This window comes from Magnolia sinica, chromosome 14, assembly GCF_029962835.1.
Source record: "Magnolia sinica isolate HGM2019 chromosome 14, MsV1, whole genome shotgun sequence".
NCBI lineage: Eukaryota > Viridiplantae > Streptophyta > Magnoliopsida > Magnoliales > Magnoliaceae > Magnolia > Magnolia sinica.
Window position 1 is genome coordinate 1,626,118 of NC_080586.1, and position 20,913 is coordinate 1,647,030.

The 20,913-nt window shown below is 40.1% G+C and overlaps 1 protein-coding gene across 1 annotated transcript; it reads left to right on the forward strand.

Annotated features, from left to right (window-relative positions):
- Window positions 1–9,812: 9,812 nt before the first annotated feature.
- LOC131225199 (hydrophobic protein LTI6B) lies at window positions 9,813–11,357 on the forward strand. The gene is made up of 3 exons (XM_058220677.1): window positions 9,813–9,961; window positions 10,900–10,993; window positions 11,124–11,357. The coding sequence occupies exons 1-2, from the start codon at window positions 9,872–9,874 to the stop codon at window positions 10,981–10,983; spliced, it is 174 nt and encodes a 57-aa protein (XP_058076660.1). The 5' UTR covers window positions 9,813–9,871; the 3' UTR covers window positions 10,984–10,993; window positions 11,124–11,357.
- The last annotated feature ends 9,556 nt before the right edge of the window (window positions 11,358–20,913 follow it).

Here is a 20,913-nt window from a genome sequence, read left to right on the forward strand (position 1 = left end):
AAATGCCGAAGATGGACCACATCATAAATAAAAATGAAAATGAGACCCACTGTTGCTTGTTGTTTACAACAATTTGGTTATGTGATAGGTGCAGGCATGACAGAATTGAATTTGCAGTTTAATTTAAACCGAACAACCATGACAACTATCCCAAGTGCCAAAATAGGCTGACACGTAGTGTATGACTAAGATCTAATAAAATTGACTGTCTATTCAGTCACTCGCTCAATATGTAAATAGGATCAAACGATATTTAGAAAGTAAGGTTTGTATTTTGATGATGGGTTACACTTTTGCCGTCCATACGAAATGATTTTTCGATACAGATAAAAGAGAAGTGAGAAAGAGATTCTTACAGTCGGTCATGAAGGACAGTTGGAAAACACCTCTCTTGATGCAGAATTGAATCCAGCGTGTGAGTGTAGACTCAAATTACAGTTAAGATTATCAACTACTTAATTAATGTTGCGTTTCGCAATATGAAATATAAATGGCAAGCTAAAAGTAAATTATTACACTACAAAATGTAATTTACTTGGCAAGAAGTAAGTAAAGGATTATACTTCGGAATATATAAATACTGGTAATTGAAAGGACAATTGAAAGATAATGTTCAGTTTTCACTGGGTTAATATGAGACCATTTGTTTTGCTGAATTTTTTGTCTATTTATAACCTTTACTTAGCTATCTAAATCATTCCTACGTTCTGATGGTTGATGTAATACTACTTAGCCTTCTGGATGCTTTTTACGTTTTAAGGGTTGCTATAATTGTTCAGCACTACATGATCTTGTGAAGATTTCTTTACCACTTATCCTGGTAACCATTCTAGGCCTCCTTGTTGATTTGATCGTATTCCACTCGGTTGTTCAATTGAATTCCTGGATGACTATTGACCGCTTGATCGAGCTTCTATATGACCATCCGCCGCTTAATCAACCTTCTAGATGAATATCGGTCGTTTGGTCGACTGCCTGAATAACTATCATCTACTTGGTTGGCTGATTAATTAGCTTTTGAATTCTACTTGAGTGACTGATTAATTTACTTTTGAATTCCTCTCAACTACTCCATGTCTCATCATATTATCAATTATAATTTCATAAAAAAACACTTTAAGTATATCAAATATCTTTAAACACAACATATTTCCCTCACTATAATAGTGTCATTTCCAATTGAATTTTTCAATAACCTTAAAAATAGAGTTCAGCCCCCACAATTTGAGAGTTCCCATGTGCGCACATGTCTTTCATGACCAGTGGATGTGTTCTTGAAATTAAGTTGTGAGACATGCAAAAAGTCTAATAGGGCCCTAAATTAAGCAGTGATCAGACGGTTGGGATAGACCGATTGATGAAAACTTTCGATTGTGGGCCACCTAGAGGTTTCAATTGATTGATGGGGCTGAATCAATGAGCATGTGAACGTTTTATGTGACAAGATGGCCCACCTTACTCAAAACATATATGATGGCATAATTTGGTTCCGTTGGGCGTTAATCCCTTTTCTAATTGACGCAGCCTAGAGGCTGCTCGACGGAGGCTTAAAAACCAAGGACAGGCACGTGATGATAGCTCGACCACGTGACTCACGAAAGTTGACCTTTCAGAGTTAGAGTTAAGGAAGCAATCGGTGTAGCTGTCGTGTTGGCACTTGTTAGTCATTGACACGTGGCGGCTGGATTATTACTCCAGCTTTCGGTTCCTGTTCGTTGCCTCGAGGGCCACGCAATGCGGTGTGCCCACGCTTGCTATGTCAAAATGACCAAAATGTCCATGCGTCTGTCAATCGTTCGCATGTGCACGGGCTTTCTTCTCGATTAACAAAAATGGAGAAATGATCACGTACAAAGCGGCTGCATTTTAAGTTATCATACAGCCATTAATTTTTCTGCAAACATACCTCGTTCGTAGAATATCTAAACCGTAAAAAACGTAGCACACCACGACATTAATCTCGAATGAAAATTAGGATCGTCCACTCATCCAACGGTGCAAAATTCTCAAAGCAATGGTCATCCAATGGCATGATTCGGTATACAGTTATGGCTTATTCATTTCAATAGATCAGCGAATTTTCACACCAGCTTATCAAAATCGTGTGGCTCACTTTTTCCACCGATTAGATATGTTACACGTGTGGAGGTGGGAAAACGATGGGTTTATCCTAAGTTGTGATACAGCAGCTGTATCTGATCATTTCTCGTAAATAAATTGTGCGGGGCGACCGGGACGCATGAAGAGAAGAGAAAATGATCACTGTACACGCTACTTTTTATCCAGCGTCTTTTATTGGAAGTGAAAAACTTACATTCCCAACTTTGACCTTGTGTGTACGAGTGAGGACGAAAATACCCCTGTCCGTACGTGAAATCCGTGGAAAAGCGGGGGTATTTTCGTCCTGAAACGCTCTGTTGGTACGTAAAAGGTCTAAGTTGGGAAGGTAAATTTTGGACACTTCATAAAAGACGCTGGATAGTAGGTAGTATTTACAGTGGTAATTTTCTCTAAAAACATTTATCATGTGGGAGAGTATGGGGCTCCATGCACATGCACACAAAAGTTGTACACGTGGCTTAATCGGTCCTCAAATTAAACTCCAAATCGTGGGCCCCACTATTAATGGGTCATAGGTCTCACAGCCCCAATGCTACCCCCATCTGACCGTTAAAATTGTCGAAATTTTGTGTACGGTCATCGTTGTTTGTATGTATCATCCAGCCCGCTTATCAGGTGCAACGGACAATTCCAACACTCGTATAGCCACACCCTTTTTTAGGCATTAGGCATGTTTTATGCCTTTCCTTGACGCCATTGTCCCAATGCGAGTTTGGTATTGATCGGTGCTTTGCGGGCCCCAACATGATGTATTTATTTCATCCAGGCCCTTCATTTATTTTTCCACATCATTTCAGCCCTTGAATCCAAATTTCAGGTGGACCACACTACAAAACATCGGTGATTGAATGCCCACCATTAAATTTTTTTGGGCCATAATAGTTTTGGATTGAATGCCGACCAGCACTGACGATACCGGAGGGTCACTACTGAAACTGAGCCCAGTCAGCAGGTCCCGCGCGTTATTTTGTGGACATCTAATGGGAGCGGACGGTCCGTATTCCACTAACAAAGATCCAGTAATCAGATTTGAGGGTCTTCCAATCAAGCTCATTTTTGGTCCCTGCCCATTGGGTCCCACTGATTTGGGTAGTTTAACTTTAAGTAAGTGCATGCCATATGTAGAATTAAATGTGCATGTGCATCAACCATCGCACTCTGCCGGTGCACCGAATAACTCCGTGCACCGAATGCTGCTTGGGGAACAGAGAGTCAACGAGCCAGGCCCGGGGTTGGTCTTGGCCCGGATTTTGAACTGTTTCGTGACGAGAGTATTTAAAATTTTGATTTTGGCAGGCCCGAGCCCGGCCCATTGACACCCCTGTTGGGGATAGCTTAATGGATAAGCATCCGCGTACGGGTTGGCGAAGCTGCATCCAACCCGTCCGATGAGTGATACGCGGCAATACACGACCCGTTTGGATCCCGGTTTGAGGGTTGGTGTTGTCGTCGGCGACTCCAGCTGCGAGGAGTTGCGGGAATCGGCGGAAGATGAAACGCGGCTGTTGGTTCCGACTTCCGAGTCCCTCGACCGACAATGAATCGGGCGCGGATTAGATACTGACAACGTCAGTAGCCAAATCGCTACTGAAGTGACGTCACCAAGCTCTGTGTACCTCACATGATGCATGTGTTATATCCATACCGTCCAACCATTTTAGAGATCGTTTTATGGCATGAGATAAAAAACCAGATAGACCTAAAGTTCAAGTGGACCTACCATAGAAAACCGTGGGATCAGTCACACTCACAGTTGAAACATTTATGGGGCCTACTATGATGTGTTTTTTAGATTCAACTTATTCATAAGTTAACATAAAAATAGATGAAGTGAAAACAAAAATATAAGCTTGACTGGAAACTTCTATGGCTCCTAAGAAGTTTTGAACGGTGGATGCCACTGTCTCCACTGTTTTCTATGATGTGATTCACTTGAACTTTAGATCTATCTCATTATTTTTTTCATGCTATAAAACTATCACTCTAAATGGATGGACGGTATAGATACAACACATGCATCGTGGTGGGATCTACAAAGCTTGGTGATACCACATCAGTAGTGAATTGGCTACTGACCTTGTCAGTATCTAATCCGCACCGCAATCAAGGAGGGGATACAGAATCCTACCCTTCCTGCGTCTGCGACAACTGCCAGGTCATCATGTGGGCGCCAACGGATCTCGAAAGTTGGATGGATATAGCGTCACGACGGGGAGGAGTGCGACTTGGCTGCGACCCTGACCGTAGGGGCCACCTCAACGTATAAGCAAGTTCCCAAAGATGAAGCAGATGAAAATTTCAGTTCGACCACATCATAGGAAACGGTGGTTCGCAAAAATATGGACGCTACTTGGGCCCATGCATTGTAGCAGCCCGTACATACAGAATATCATCCTAATAATAGTAATAATAATAACTCAGATGAGTCACAATAATGTGAATAGTGTAAAATTGCACCTAGAACCTCAAGTTCACACGTTGTGGCCTGCCGGAGTTGTGAATCTGGCTGCTTTTTGTATATACTCTTCATCTTGGTCAGTTACACCTGATGAACGGGTTTGATGAGAGATACACACCATGGTGGCTCACAAAACTATAGTTGGCGTCTCATTCCCTTTATTCCTTGTGGTGTGGCCCACCTGAGTTGGAAATCTGTTGAGTAGTGCAGCTGATGGACAGATCGGATTCCACATGGCAAGCCCAAACTGGTAAAGGACTTCCCTTCGATGGGAAGCATGTGCATCTTATCGACACTGTCCATCATGCCAGCGTGGATCACATCATAGGTAACAGTGTAAATTCATGCCTAACAACTCTGGATATACATCGTGTGGCTTACATCAGTCTTGAAGTGTCCTGAATTACGTGGAATCTATTAATCCTAGATCGGATGGCATATAAACGCTATAGACCATAGGATTGTTGAAATTTCCCATTTCAATTATTTAGAGCTACTGGCAATTTAACTGACTCCATTACATTTACAGGTGAGTTGGCTGGTGTACCACACGCCAGCTATACAGCTGGTGTATTGACATCAGCAATTTCTGTGGATCCTATTACGGCGTATGTGTTATATCCAAACCGTCCATCCATTTAGAGAGCTAGTCTTAAGGTTTGAGCTGAAAAGTAAGACAAATCTAAAGATAAATTGGACCACACAGCAAAAGGCAATGGGGGATTGAATTGTATACCATTGAAACTCTTCCGGGGTCATAGAAGTGTTGAATAAATATGAAATTTATTTTTCCTCTTTACCCATGTATTTTTTACTTTATTAACAAATTGGACGAAAAATAAACTAGCCTTACCGATAATTTAACAGTAAAAATCATGACCCCAGCTGCTATTTGTCGTGTAGTCCAGTTGTTTTTATATATGGTTATTATTTTTGGATAATTCTGTAAAATGATTTAAAAAATATGAATGAATGGTATGAATATGATAAATAAATTATCGTGGGCCATGAAACTTTGTTCTCCTTTGAAGCGTTTGTACAACTTGGAGCTCCAGTAGTGTAGCGCTTGTCTTCGCACGACACTTTAGTTACACCAGTTACATAGCTGACCGCTTCCGACATTTATAAATTTGGATATGAAAGGTGGGGCAACGGAGATGTTTACGAGAAATCCAACCTGTTCATCCGTTTTTCGTACTCATTTTAGTACATGTGACAACAAATGAAGAGGATACAAGACACACACGAGTGGCCATATGAGATAAAACAGTGGGAAAGGAATGCTTACCATTGAAGCCTTCCTAGGCTTCACCTTGATGTTCATAATCCCTTCAAACCGTTTACAATGTCATTTTCATTGGGATGAAGTGAAAATACTAAAAATTAAACTGTTACAAAACTTTTGTGCCATACAAATGTTTCAACTGCCGTCACTAAATCCTCACTATTTCCTCTCATGTGGCTCATTTGAGTTTTGAATACACATTATTTTTTGCCGCATTTCTTAAAATGATCTCTAAAAACGGATGGACAGAGTGACTTTCTCACAAACATCGCAGTGGACCCCACCCAGATTACTTGTGCAGGAACTCCCTGCGAAACCTTTAGCAGGAAATCCGCGTCCACCGCCCCACCTGAGTTGCCAACGTGATTTTCGGCCCTATAAAGCTGTGATGCAAGTGATGGACGCAAGATTCTCATCCGCAAAGGTCCTCCATCCACGTCAGCACATGACTATAGGTTCGTACTTCCTGCATCACTCATTCAATGTATTGCTTAACGTAAAAGGAAGCCTCAACTCCGTGGGGCCACCATCGTGTGCGGTTTTTTTTTTTTTTTAATTATGGCATCTATCGATTTCGTTGTGCCATTTTAGAGTATAAAATAAAAACATAAAGCGGATCCAAGGCTCAAGTGTACCATACCACAAGAAGCACCGTAACAAAGACCACTGTGAAACTTTTCTAGTAACCATGCCTTAAACGGGTAATTATTACCATTTCACTTTGTTTGCAAATCAAAATAATTTCTACCTTGAAAATCAGTTCAAAAGAATTAGTTTAAATTTGTGAATTCCATGTGTATTATATATTTATTCCGTCTAACCGTTTTACCACAATATTTTGAGGCATGATTCGAAAAATGAATTAGATCTAACACTTTAGTGGTCCATACCAAAAGAAACAGTGGCCCCAATAGGTTTTTAACGGTAAGTGTTTGATTTCCTTTTTCCCATATAGTGGTCCATTTGAGCTTTGGATATGCCTATTTTTTTGGCTCATGTCATAATTTCAGCTTGCATAATGGATGAACAGTGTGGATAAGCAATATGCATCATAGTGGGACTCATGAATATTTTGTGGCCTTCTCGATTTTTGTGTGAGTAGCAGGTCAAATCAAGCACTATGAATAGTGCAATAAATGTTGGATGAAATAATTATTATCCATTTACTAGGTATTTATCACTGAATTGAAAATTCAAATAAGCCCTAATATTTATTGCCATCCAATTTGTTCATTAGGGCATGTTTGGAAAGTGGGGTGTGATTGTATTGAATTGTATTACGTGGAATTAACTCGTCTATTGGATGATGATTAAATGTTTGGAAATACCATGATATTTTAATTGCAACCTATGTTTGGGATCAAAATTTTCCTTATATAAAACTCAATTAATCAGATTCTATAATTGATAATTGATGCTGGTTTGGTATGCATTTGAAACTCGATTGTCACTTATAGAGGACATATATGGATGGACAACATAGATAAAAGACATGTATTGATGTGAGGCTCATAGATGTGTTGGATTTCAAAATCTACCGAGAATCTCATCATATCTTTTGTTGATACTGTTGGCACTCAATTTGTTTTTTGTTACATGCGGTATATGAGGGTGTGCTAGAATCAATATATTATCTCAATTCAAATCTATTAACTTTTATGCCAAATGCTGAAATAGGCATATACGTTTAACTTGACAATATATGACCAAAATCTGAGGAGATCAATCACCTACTATCCACTTACAGAATATTTGTAATAATCAGGTAATAGTCAAATGACAGGGTTCTTCTTCTGAAAATGGTTTGCGCCTTACCTTTCGCCAGAAATGATTTTTCAGTATACCAGTGCAATCAAATAAAAGTAAATACTTACAATCAGTCACAAAAGAGCGACATTAAAAACACTTTTTTAAAAAGAATTGTTTGTATTAGATAATGATTAAGTCCAGCATATGAGCATAAACTTGAATTATAACTAAGAGATTACTAATAAAATAGATTGAGCTAAGATAAATTAATAAATTTAATTAATTTATTGAATTTAAATCGCTTAATTTCTCTTGAACTTCTATCAATCTTTTGCACATTGAAAAATCACTTAATGAAAATAGTTTACCATTCATATGCAAAAGAAAATGATGTGAAATTGAGGGTAAATATACAATAACAAGCAGTTATCACCAATTTCACCCAACTTCAGCCATATGCCAACTTCGTACCCGTACGCCAACTTCACTCAGGGAAACAGGTGAAAGCCAAAATAAAAGCTGGTGCAATCACACCATGGCCTCATCGATATGCCCCTACACAGGAAGCAGAGATTGAAGAGAAAATAGGTAGGTATGGAGCTAAAACCAAAGATATGGGTGCTGTGGCCTCACTTACTCCCTCACCACCAACCCCATCGATGCTAATGTGATTTTTAAACGTGCCAACTTCGCCTTTAGATGCTCCACTAGAGAACTGAATTTGTACTCCATCTTTTATCCTTCTCTTGGGATAGACTCTCTTTGGCCTCTAACTTCTTGCTATGTTATATCTCCCCCCATCTAGATAGATTTCCCCACTTTTCTCCCATTTCGCCCTTAAATCAACAAAATTTATCTGCAGCTCCAACCCCAACAGAAACTATGCCCGCCCTGGCCGTTTTCTATTTAATGCATAATTGAGTTATCCCAATCTCTACCACCATCGATATTCAATGAGGTTGATGATGAACTCTTTCTCCATTAGACCACATCAACCTACCGACAATCTCATTGCTTCGGCATAAGGGCACTGATCGACGGGCACAACAACAACAACAACCCACGTGAAATTCATAACAACAACTCAGGTAACATTCATGGTATCCAAATTAAAATAGAAAAGTACAGGTTACCCAAATGCTCAGCTAGTTGACTTCATTGGCCTAATTATATGGCCACCTTAATTTAAAAGCCGCTACTAACTACTCTCCGACTTGGGTTTCTACCAAACCCGGCACCCATAATTATAATAAAAATGAATATTAAGGGATACATCATGGACCAGTATGTCTCTTTAAAAATAGAATCCATCACACACACACACACATATATATATATATAATAAAGAAAAAAGAAAAATCACAATCACACGAATCTTTTCCGACCGCTGTCTGATCACGATCGCGGCCCCTTATTCGGACCCCTGCAAACAACGACAACATACACCGACTGTATACGGCCGTGCTGGACTCACGCAGGCGGTCTGGAAATCGGATTGCGTACTGCGTTACTCACTGCGACAAATATCGTACCGAGTAAACTCAGTTGGGCTTACTGTGAATATTTGTGGGTTATCCGCGCCGTCCATCCTTTGTCCCAGATTATTTTAGTGGTTGAACCGAAAATTGAAACATGCCCAAAGCTCAAGTGGAAAACACCACAGTAAACAGTGGGAATAATGACTTCCACCGTTGAAACGTTAGTAGGCCCATGGTGATGTTTATTTGTCATCCAACCTGTTCATAATATCACACACACATGGATTAAGGGAAAAAAGAAATAACATATTGATCCAAAACTTCTGTGTCTCTCAAGAAATTTTCGGAAGGTAGAATTTCAATTCACACTGTTTCCCGTGGTGAGGTCGACTTGAGATTTGGATATACTTAGTTTTTGGATTAGAGCACTTAAATTATCTTTTAAAATTGATGGACGGAGTGGATAAAGTATGGAAATCATGGTGGAGTTTACTCAGTAAGAAATCCGCGTCCAGCGCTTTGACAGCGCGGAGCAGGTGTTGCGGAAATTCAGGTAACGAGGTGCTGCTTCCCAATACACCTCACGTGCCAAGGAATCACCTCCCACGTGCTGACTCTTTACAGATCGGACGAACCGTCGAAAGCGCAATGCAAAACGCGTTAAGCATATCCGAAGAAAGAAGGACGTCTCCACGTGTCAATTTGTCCTATAAAAAGAGAACCCGCCCATTCCTTCTGCACATCCCTCTCTTTTCCTGTCTATTCCAAGAGCTTTCTTCAATGGCTGACGAAGGGACTGCGAACTGCGTAGACATCCTCTTGGCGATCCTTCTCCCGCCACTTGGGGTTTTCCTCAAGTTCGGGTGCAAGGTAAGGTTTTCGATTTTCAGATCTCTCGCTTTCTCTGTCAGATCTTGAAATCCTCTTGACTTCCAGTCGAAACGTCTCGCTTCCCAAGTTTTTCTCAGAAAAATCCGTTTCTTCCTTTGATTCCCTTATATTTTGCAAGCTTTCTATCATTTTGCTTTTTTCTTTTCTTCGATTTTGATCAATTTCTCGATTTCTTTTTCTTCTTCTTCTTCTTATTTACTTCGAAAGCTTTCCATCACGGCGTTTGTGAGAGCGGATGGACTTTTCTCCATAGATGGAAGCTGCTGCTACTGTCTTTTAGAGCTGAAACGTTTTTTTTCCTTTCTTAAATTATTTTTTTTTTGTTAAAAAGCTAGCTTTTTAGATCGCTCTCTGCTGTAAAACGCTGTCAATCTGTTGTATACTTTCTTACTTTTAATTTATTTTAGAATTGGATTCTAATACCTAAATATCTACATCGAGCGCGTGTAGAAGAGTAGTCAAGATAGCGATAAATCTCGATCTCGGAAATTTCTCGGCAGATTTTCAGATTTTTGACGTTATATCGGCAAAATCTAGCTTTTCAACTTCTGGACTTTATTTTGTAAAAATCTCGATAAAATCGCGAGAAATAAAAAAATCAGTCGAGATTTTGCAAATGAGGCAATATCATCTCAATATTTCCCCGCGAAAATATCGCGATATTTTAAGAGTCGGAGATATTTGTCACTGTTCCGGAAAAAAACCTGTAATAAACAGAGGCTCTAAATCGCCGTGTCGGAACGTGTTTTCACGAGAATCGTTTGCCTTGTCTGGTTATTACAACTTGAAAGCACTTAGATCTCTTTAAGCTGGCGACTATCATCCAACTCGCTCGAACCAAACGATTTCCACGCCTTATGAGGTGGAGTTTTGAATGTTGATTTATTAATTTTATTTTTTTTTTAAATTTCTTGTAGGCTGAATTTTGGATCTGTTTGCTGCTGACGATCTTGGGATATATCCCTGGAATCATCTACGCTATCTATGCCATAACCAAGTGAAAATCTTCCTGTAAGTCATTTCCTTTTCTGTCCCTAACCTCTCTTCAAATTCCTCAATTCGTTTTCAATAATCTCTGCTGGACGTTTCTGTACGAAGCGGGGGCAAAGTTGGAAAATATGACAATCGTTTACTGTCTCAGATTGAGAAGACTCCATTGGGTCGGTTGCTGGGTAGTGTGGATTTGGTGATTGTACCTGCTGTTGCTTTACAATGGAAGATCCTGACCGTTGATTCTTGTTTGTGTGAGTGTGTTTGATTTCTTTGTGATTATGGTTTTCTCTCTCTGTAATTTACGTGGTTTTTTAGAACTTGTCAGTACAAAAGAAGACAATGTAATTTATTAAAAAAGAAAAAAAAACGTAAGGTTTGCTTCTCTCTCTTGTTCAAATGAGTACTGACAGAAAAGGGATCGCAGAGAACTGGTTGCATACAGGCAAGGTACCGCAACTTGTCGTGCGGTAGCATCTTTCCCTGCCAAGATGGCACCATCACTACCATTAAAGCAGTAGGCCCCGCTGCAAAGATCAGATCTCTGCTTGAGACAAGCAGGTTTTTTCTGTTTTCTTGCAGTGTGATGGTTCCACATCATCATCGTTGTTCTGCTTCAAATGCAGTATGCGATGGAAACAAGTTTTTACTGTTGTTTTTTTACATTGTGGTTGATCCACGTCATCACACATTTCTCTACAGTCGCCCACACGGTCCATTGCCATACCGTTTCAGTCCGTTGGGCATAAGATCCAGCTATTTGATTTCTCCGGTGGGCCACAAGATGCAAAACAAATTGACTGGTTGCTCGGCCTGTCCTTTTGTTTCGTGTCATCGTGGCCCAACCGGGGAGATTAGCAGCGTGATTTTCAGGCAAGAAGATGTAAACATTGTGGCCCACCTTATGGAAGGCTGGGATCATATACGGAAAACCATTTTGTATATATTTTTTACATGTGTTGATATAATTAGGGCCTGTTTGGGAGAGTGGATTTGGAACCCCCGGATTCGCAACCCCCAGGATTGGAAACCCCTTGGATTGACAATCCTCTCGGTGTGTATGACACCCTGGCGTGTGAATAACTTTAATTCAAAAATACTTATACATGGTATATTTATGGGGGTTTGAATTTAATTACTAAATCAACTTTAATATCTCCAATTAGTGAGATATATAATTTTTGGCACTATGGTTGTGATAAGCCCGCCAAAATATATGCTTTGCCTAAAAATGATGAAATTCCAAGTCTCAGATGAACCGTAAGCACAAGATCATGTCTAAGTGACTAACCAATGATTTTTAATCGTTGATTAATATGGACAATGTTTGGACAGTGCTGGACAATATTTGGATGGTGCTGATCTACATGAACAATGCTTGGATGGTGCTGATCATCGCTAGTGGGCCATGTGTCCAGTAGAATGACAGCGTAGATTACAAACTCCCTCAAAGAGGGGATTGGGAACCCCCTAGATTAGCAATCCCCAATTGCTTTATACCCCCAAACAACCAAGGGGATTTGAAACCCCTTCTAGTCCCCTCTCATCCCCTCCAATCCAAGGTGCCAAACGACCCCTTAAAAAACTGATTTTCTTGACCCACCTGGTCAACCCACTGAGTCCCAATCAACCTGAACCGTTGACCAACCGAGTTCCGACCTGAGTCCTATTCGGCAAACCATGCTTTGGCAACCCATTATAAGATATTTCATTGTTTTTATAGTCTAAACAATCCTAACCTCCAATTAATATGCATTTTTAGGTTGATGTTGGACCATTTACTGACCATGTTGAGTTAGAATATCTTGACAATGATGTATTTGGTCCAACTTGAACCGTGAATTGGAACCGTTAAAAATAATAATAATAATAAATAACAAAAATAACCTAAGCAATTGAGAATATAGTTTAAAAAATTATATAATTTTGGTGCACCGTATGTTCACCACCGAAAAAAGGTCATATCACCTGTATGAAGCTGATGTCAGTACACACACTCCATGTCAGCCACCCTGGCTAGGGATCGTTACCAAGACCTCCGGTGTTGAAACGAGGTATCTCCACTCAGCTGCCAGTTGAGCTATGGATCTGGGTGTTATAGAGCCATGTCGATCATGGATGATATTGGCATGTGCGGCATGGACTATACCGGTTGATGTCTACTGGTCTCGGACACCACTTTAAAACCTTGGACTGAAAAACCATGTAACTTTACCGACTTAAATCCTAATCAGTTGAATTGCCGTCCACGGTTTCTGATGATCAGTTTCAATGTCCGGTAAGCACCCATTCCCTCACCTTTAAAAAAGAAAAAAGAAAAAGCCAAAATGTTCCTCAAACGGTCCCATGCGTTTTGAAAAGGTATGACAGATTCGATCACTATTCTACCTTTTCTTCTCTTCGTTACGAAGCATAACCATCCCCTCACTCTCGTCTCTTTAAGAAAGAGGAAACATAGATAAAGTTGAAAAGAGTCTCTCATATCATGTTGCTAAAAGATACTTAGGCCTATGGCATACGTGCCACGCATTTAAAGCGTCTTTGACTCTTTGTAGCGTTGCGTAAGACACCCAGGTCTTTGGGCTCACCATGTTTCAAGTGTGAGATGCAATCCATTCATACTAAACTACCCTTAACTTTATTTAAATGGTTTTTCATATCTTTGGCACTGTGACATAGAAGATGGATGTTTGATTGTAAAGAAATGCAGTGGCATTTAGGTGCAAAGATCAGTTCCATCCTATTCGTAGACAAGGTGGGACATGGCACAATAATCATACTTAGAGCACAATCCTAAACTACTCGATCAGTGGACTTCAAAAGAATGGTTAGAACTTAGAAGTAAAAAACTGGACATTTTCAAGCTCAACGGGCAAAAATCCGTTGGTGGGTGTGTAAAGGATCGTAAGATCCGTCTGATTATGCGGTCCATGTGCCCACATCCGTGATGAAGGCATGCGGACAGTCTTAGGTTACATGCGGCTACATGCACCGGAGTGTTTCAAATTGTAATTTGCGATAAAGATTTTCTCCCTTACGTTATATGCATCTCAACTTTTAACATGGGGCACTTCTCTGAGCTCAGCATGATTTATGTATTAGATCCACACCGTCTATTAACTTTTCCATATCATTCTAAAGTATGATTCGAAAAAAGATGCACATCTAAAACTCAAGTCAACCATACTACATAAAGTAGTGGGACAGTAACGACTACAGTTAAAGCTTAAAGCTTTTATGATGTCCACCGTGAAGATTATTTGCCATCAAATCTCTTTATAAGCTCACACAGACCTAGATAAAGAAAAAACACAGAAATCAGCTTGATCAGAGCCTTATGTGGCCCCAAGAAGTTTTCAATGATAGATGCCCAATTCGTTCTTGTAGTGTGGCCCACGTAAGCCTTATATTTGTCTTATTTTTTGTCTTAATTTCTAAAATAATATGAAAAAAATGAATGGACGGTATGGATAAAACATATATATCATGGTAAGTCCCACAAAACCCTTAATTATCCACATTTAGGTAGATCATGGTGGAGTAGTATGCAATCCCTTTTTAGATTTGGGGTGTGAATTATGTGTTAATACCTTTTGCAAGAAATTCATGCGCTGGAATCCATGTTTTGAGATCATTTTAGGACTCACATAATGAGGATGACACATGACTTAAGCGGGCCACACTAAAGGAAAAGGTGGGTAAGAAAATTCCTATTATCGAAACCTCTCTGGGGTCGACAGTAATGTTTACATGCCATCAATACCGTTCATACTGTCATTCCTGATGAGATGAACTCATACTACAAATATTAGCATGATTGAAAACTTTTGTAGCCTCATGAATATTTTAATTATGGGCGTCCAATCCTCACATTTTTGGCCCATTTGAGTATTGGATGCGGCTCATTTTTTGCACTGTCCTAAAATGATCTCACAAAACGGATTGAAGGGGTGGATTTTACACAAACATCACGGTGGGCCCGACTTAGATTTTTAGCGGTGGACTTCCTGAAAAGACTTTACCATGAAATCTGGCTCACACCTAGGGCTGCTATGATATATGTAACTACATCCATACCATCAATCTATATTGAAAGCTTATTTTAGGGCATAATCCAAAAAATAAATTAGCTTTAAATCTTAGATGGACCTTTATATAGGAATAAGTGGTGATTGACCATTGATTGACCATTTAAATATTCTTTTGGGGCACAAAGGCTTTAGATCATATTGATATTTGTGTCATTTCATTGATATTTGTGTCATTTCTTCATCTAGCTGGCTGTGACTTTTTCAATACGTTAGATGAAAAATGAACATTTCGGTGAAATTCATGAAAATTTTGAAGGTAGGAATTTAATCACGATTGTTTCATATGGGTTAATGTGTCAAATTAGTATATTTCAAACATTTTTTATCTTAGTTAGCAAACAAAGTTATTCTAGATTCATTATTAATTTTCTAACTTTGCATTTCATACGAATTTCAGATTTAGCAAACAAGCCTTGACTGGTTCCTTCCAACTTTGTAGAATTAGCCTTGTTGGTACATCGTAGTGTAGTGTTTGAGGCTTACTGTGACGTTGGAGAACTCATCCAATCCGTCCAAGAGGTGCACCCCTTCAAGTTTAGGGTCCACCATATGCCATTCCATCCGTGCCGAAGATGTGACCCACCAATATGAATGAACACCCCAAAACTCATGCCATTACAAAACTCAGGTGGGTCAAACTACCGGATTTTAGAGGTTTTGGGCATGATCTTACAGTGTGGCCCACCTAATTTTTGAATTGGCCAGAATTTAAAAAAAAAAAAAGAAAAAAAACAGGGCAGGTCTGCGCAGACCTACGCACAAGCCGGGCCGAAATTGGCAGCTGTACTAGTTACTTCGGTTTTAGTGGAAAAATAATTAAAGTAGTTCTCTCTTGTGGGATGTGTATGATGAGCTTCCCATTGTTGAATTTGGAGTTGTTGGCATGCATACCATCATCTGGTCTGTCTGTTAAGTCCAGTCCAATTTTCTTAGACTGTCTGTAAAAAATATCTTCATTAGCTGATGATCCAAAACTGTTCAGTCAGGGGGTAGGATTGAATGGATAAGATTGTTCATAAAGATAGGTCCGGCCATGGATGTCTAGGATCATCCAGTTTCTCTGATTGTTTCAAAAGCAGAAGAAGCGACGTAATGGACGGTCCAGATAATTGCATTGAAAAGTTTCCATGTATTTAGCAGCCCACCGGATCATTTCTCAAAACTAATATAAAACGTAACAGAAGATAAAAGAAGATAAATGCAATACACCAAAAGGAATAAATAATAAGGATGAAGGACACTAGCTTTCTTTCGCTCACACGCGTGTACAACTCAGCTAATGCACACGCGTTTACAACTCAGCGGGGCACACATGTGAAATATCCAAACCATTCATCATGTGGAATCACCTAGCTTATATCCTTCTGTGGAAAGATAAAGGTGGACCACTCAGTAGGAGTTCAATGATATTTAGAACTAACAGACAGGTTAGAAAACTTCAGCCAAAATTTTTACAACCGTACACGTTTTCAGTTAATTATGGCCCACTTGATAACGGAACATTCTGATTCTCGGTATAGAAAATCTAAATGGTGGTGACTTTCTGATGGATGGCTCGGATATTCCAATTGTCTGCCACGCTGGCAAGTACAATGGCTGAGTTGTACACCACTAGCAAAGCTCGAGGACATGATGGTGAGCAGTTGGGATTTGCAAGCGACAAAGAGGCCACTAAATCCACCTAGTAATGAGAATAGCCACAAAGGTTTGTTGACCCGTTTCACCATTTATTACTGAAAAATGTTAGGTTTAGGTGGGCACTTTCCATAGTTGGTGAAAGGGACACAAAAGGCCTCTACGTGGGCCCCACAGAGATTACCATGAGAAATCCATTCCGTTTATCAGTTTCTCAAGCTGGCAATAGGACGGAAGTCCAACAATCAAGGATATCCAAGACTCAGGTGGGCCACACAACAGGAAACAGTGAAATGAAAATATTCACCGTTGAAACCTTCTTGGAGCCTACCTTGATGTTTATATGCCAATCCAAACCGTTCATAAGGTTACTAACACCGGGATAAACTTAGAAAAGAAAAATATAATCCTGATCCAATACTTTTGTGGTCCCCCAAAACGTTTTCAATGGTGGGCGTTCAATCTCAATCTCGCTGTTTTGTGTAGCGGGATCTACCTGGGTTTTTATTGTGAGGTTCTTGGACTCCCGTCTTACTGTGAGGTTGAGAAACTGATGGACGGAGTGGATTTCTCAGGAGCATCTCAATGGTTACCAAATAGCTTTTGACGTTGTTCCTGTGGGAAGCAAATTGAGTCCGACCCCCGCCCGGACAGAGCAAGGAACGAGCAGATCTGGGGGGCCACCGTGATGTATCTGTTTATCCACACCGTCCATCCTTTTTCTCAGATCATTTTACTTTATCAGACTAAAAATAAGGCAGATACAGTTCTCTAGTGGACCACATCAGAGATAACTCTTGTATTTTATTGCTTTGTGCAGTTAACGCAACCCAAGCTTACTATTTGGTGTGGTCCACTTGATCGTTGGGTCTTCCTTGTTTTTGAGCTCATACCTTAAAATAATCAGAGAAAACGGATAGACGGCTTGGATAAACAGATCTTCCAGTTCCTTGTTACGTACGGTCGGGAACGGACGCAATCCGCCCCCCTTACTGGCGGCGGGGCACATGCAATTCGAGTCCTGGGAAAAGGGGCGTATATTGATATCATACTCCAGCGGAGTATGGTGTCCAAATCACGATCTAATCACCCCAAAAACCGTGGGCCACACTTTGATCTGGGTGTTGCCCAAATCTCTCAGATTGCGACTTTTCTGTTGGTGGGCATCCTAATCGTTGGTGCGCTTTGCTGGCGTACAGGAATCATCCGTCAATGGCTGTGAATTAACCAACCAAAATCATGGGCCAATCAGGTAACAAGATCTGACCGTTAGATTATCAACGTCCAATTGGTTTGCATCCAGATCATGGTCCCATTGTGAACAGGGTGGGACCGAATGATCGTACTGATTGTTAAAAGGGTGGCTACTGTCCAAGATTGTGTAATAGATGGTTGAAATAGAAAAGGATAGCCAACGGCAAAAAGATTCACAATCAATCACATATGAATCGAGCCCAGTACGATCGTCTACTTTCCCTTTCCCTGACCGTGATGTGTGCGAGACATCCACTGGCTCATTTACCAAGTGGGCCCAAGAACAGGCCCATCGAAAACTCAAGTGGGCCACACCACAAGGAACGGTGAGGATTGGGATGCCCCACCATCGAAACCTTCCCGATGCTGATTCATGATGTTCATATGCCATCCAACCACTCGAAACGTGGGCCCCACAGATTTTTGCTCAATGACTTCCTGCAACCACTGTTGTACTACATCTAAGAGGCCATGCTCTGGATTTCGGGGTGTTTGTCTATTCACACGCAAGTCACAGGCCAACATGAGAGGTGGACATGTGATGTGGGACCCACCGCGTTGATCACCTCACCCAGAAAACAAAACTTATATCACTGTCAGGTAGGCCACAAACAACAACCAATAGATATTAATATAATTTTTAAAAATAAAAATAAAAATTGCAAGTTCTTTTGGAATACTCAAAGGTGGTTTTGTACATGTGTGGTCCATCTGATAGTTGACAGGCCATACTTTTCACTCATCCGGTGGGTCACACCTGCACAATGAGTGAAACTACCGGCTGTCCTATGATTTCAACAGCCTGGCCCTCTTGTCACGTGGCTCACTTTTGCATTCCTCGGACATCCCTGAATGAGAAACTTATTTCTTGTGATCATTAACAAACATGATTTTAAAACTCGTCTAAGTCTACTCATACTGGGAATCAGAGCCACCTGAACGGGTTCTAGACAATGTTTCAGTGCTTCTACCCCACCCGTCAAATCTCTTTTATCGCACTCACTTTGCAACGTGACAAGGCTGTTAGAACTAAATTGCGGAATTGACGGATCGTCTTTGCATCAATGAAGGAGATGTAACACTGCAATCTCAAGGCGTACCTGATTGAGAAGACATTCCTGATTCCTCGATGTAGTTGACAGGAATCGTAATCTTCTACACCTTACACTTTTAGGAGAACTTTCAATGAGATTAGGGTTTTCTCTCTTGTGTTGGTGAGGAGACAAAGACATCGATTTATAGGAAAGAGGGCTAGAAGCTTACCCATCACGCTTCTCCCCTGGTCTTTACACCGTAGGTTTCCATATCTACCTTAATAACCGAGTATAGGGAACACGGTTCAAGCGTCCCACCCCATACCTATTTACGATGATCACAATTGAAGTGGGGCCCATTGAATCGCTCAATCTGAATAATCCAATGGTCAGATTTGAATTGATGATTATGTATGGCTCACCTGTTAGAAGTTTTACAAAGGCTCTCCTAGTAGGCCTTTATACCACAACCATGGCACCCAAGCTACTAATGTACTGTACATGTGACATTTATGTGAGTATGGAGGCAACTAATGTAGTGGGACTTACTTTAGATGGATTATGAATAATACTAATAATGAAAGGATGATTGTGTTAAGAAAAATAGATTTAAAAATTCAGTGAAATCATGTTTTTTTTTTTTTAATAGTAATATTTCATTTATTCCACATTGGATAGGTGAAGGGATGATAAGAAAATCTTTATATTAGAACCCTTTCCTAATACTTATATTGGAAACAAAGACTATTCTTACAGCTAAGCCTGCCTTGTTGATAAACTTAAAAGCCAAGTGGCTAGTGGGAGAAATAAATAAATAAATAAAATCAGACAAGATGATTGTAAGTGGCGAACTATCATAAAATGGGTATTAATCAACATCTTGATATTATAATAAATGATGATTGTAACTCATATGTGGACAGCGTTGGATGGATAAGATTATTTTATAACAACAAAGTATATGTCTTCTAGATGTCTGAATGTGTATTAGCCATTACAGTCCAAATACTGAAATACGGGAGTGACTACTTTTGAAGCAAGCGAACGACTTATGAGCATGAGAGCCGCACATCCATTAGGTGCGCCAACCCATATTTAGACCTGATCCCAAAAAACAAACTGATCCAAAACTTAGGTTGGCCACACCAGAGGGAACTGTTTAAAAGCTACCTATAACCACTAATTCAAGCTGTGGGGCCACAATGGTTTTAGAATGGCCTGATTTTTTGGGATGTCCCTTCACCCTTGCATGGCTCATCGAATGAATGGAATGGATGACATATAAACAGCACCGTAGAGTCCTCATACAACTAATGATGTGCGTCCACAACAGTTCCCAATGGTGTAGTCCACATGAGTTTTGAATTGTCCTGAATTTTGGGTCCTAGGGTGAACAAGAGGCAACCCACCTGATGGACTGTGCAAGTCACATATATGTTTCCTCCCTTCACATGACAACACAAGGATTGGCATGATGTGGTATTTGACGCAAGGAAAAAAAGGCATCAAATAGTGTTGCAGTGGCTTGTATAAGCATAAAACATTCAAGTGCTTCCTAATTGGAAATACTCTCCCTATGAAGAGTAGTTAGGCTTTAAGCAACTCTCTCTTTTGAGTGTGGTCTATAAAAGGAAAACATATGTAGAGAGAAAGGGTATCTTTTGATGATTTGTTGGTGAGAGATTCTTTGCATAGAGGAAGAGTGAGAGAGAGGTAAGCCATATATTCTTAATTTCTCTTTTTTTTAGCGAAGAAGAAAACTCCATGTTACTACCCTCTGTACATAGGCATATTACCCAACCACGTAAATCTCTATGTTTATTGTCTCTTATCTCTCTCTTTAGCTTTTGGATTTTAATTTGGCCTTTTCTTTTGTGGTTTTGCTTCCCCTGCATCAATTGTGCGTGTTTTTTTTTTTTCCACAACA

Excerpts from the sequence above, each read along its gene's own strand:
- LOC131225199 (XM_058220677.1), top strand. The coding sequence starts at position 9,872 with ATGGCTGACGAAGGGACTGCGAACTGCGTAGACATCCTCTTGGCGATC. Across the intron at positions 9,962-10,899 it reads TCCTCAAGTTCGGGTGCAAG|GCTGAATTTTGGATCTGTTT; the intron begins GTAAGGTTTTCG and ends AATTTCTTGTAG.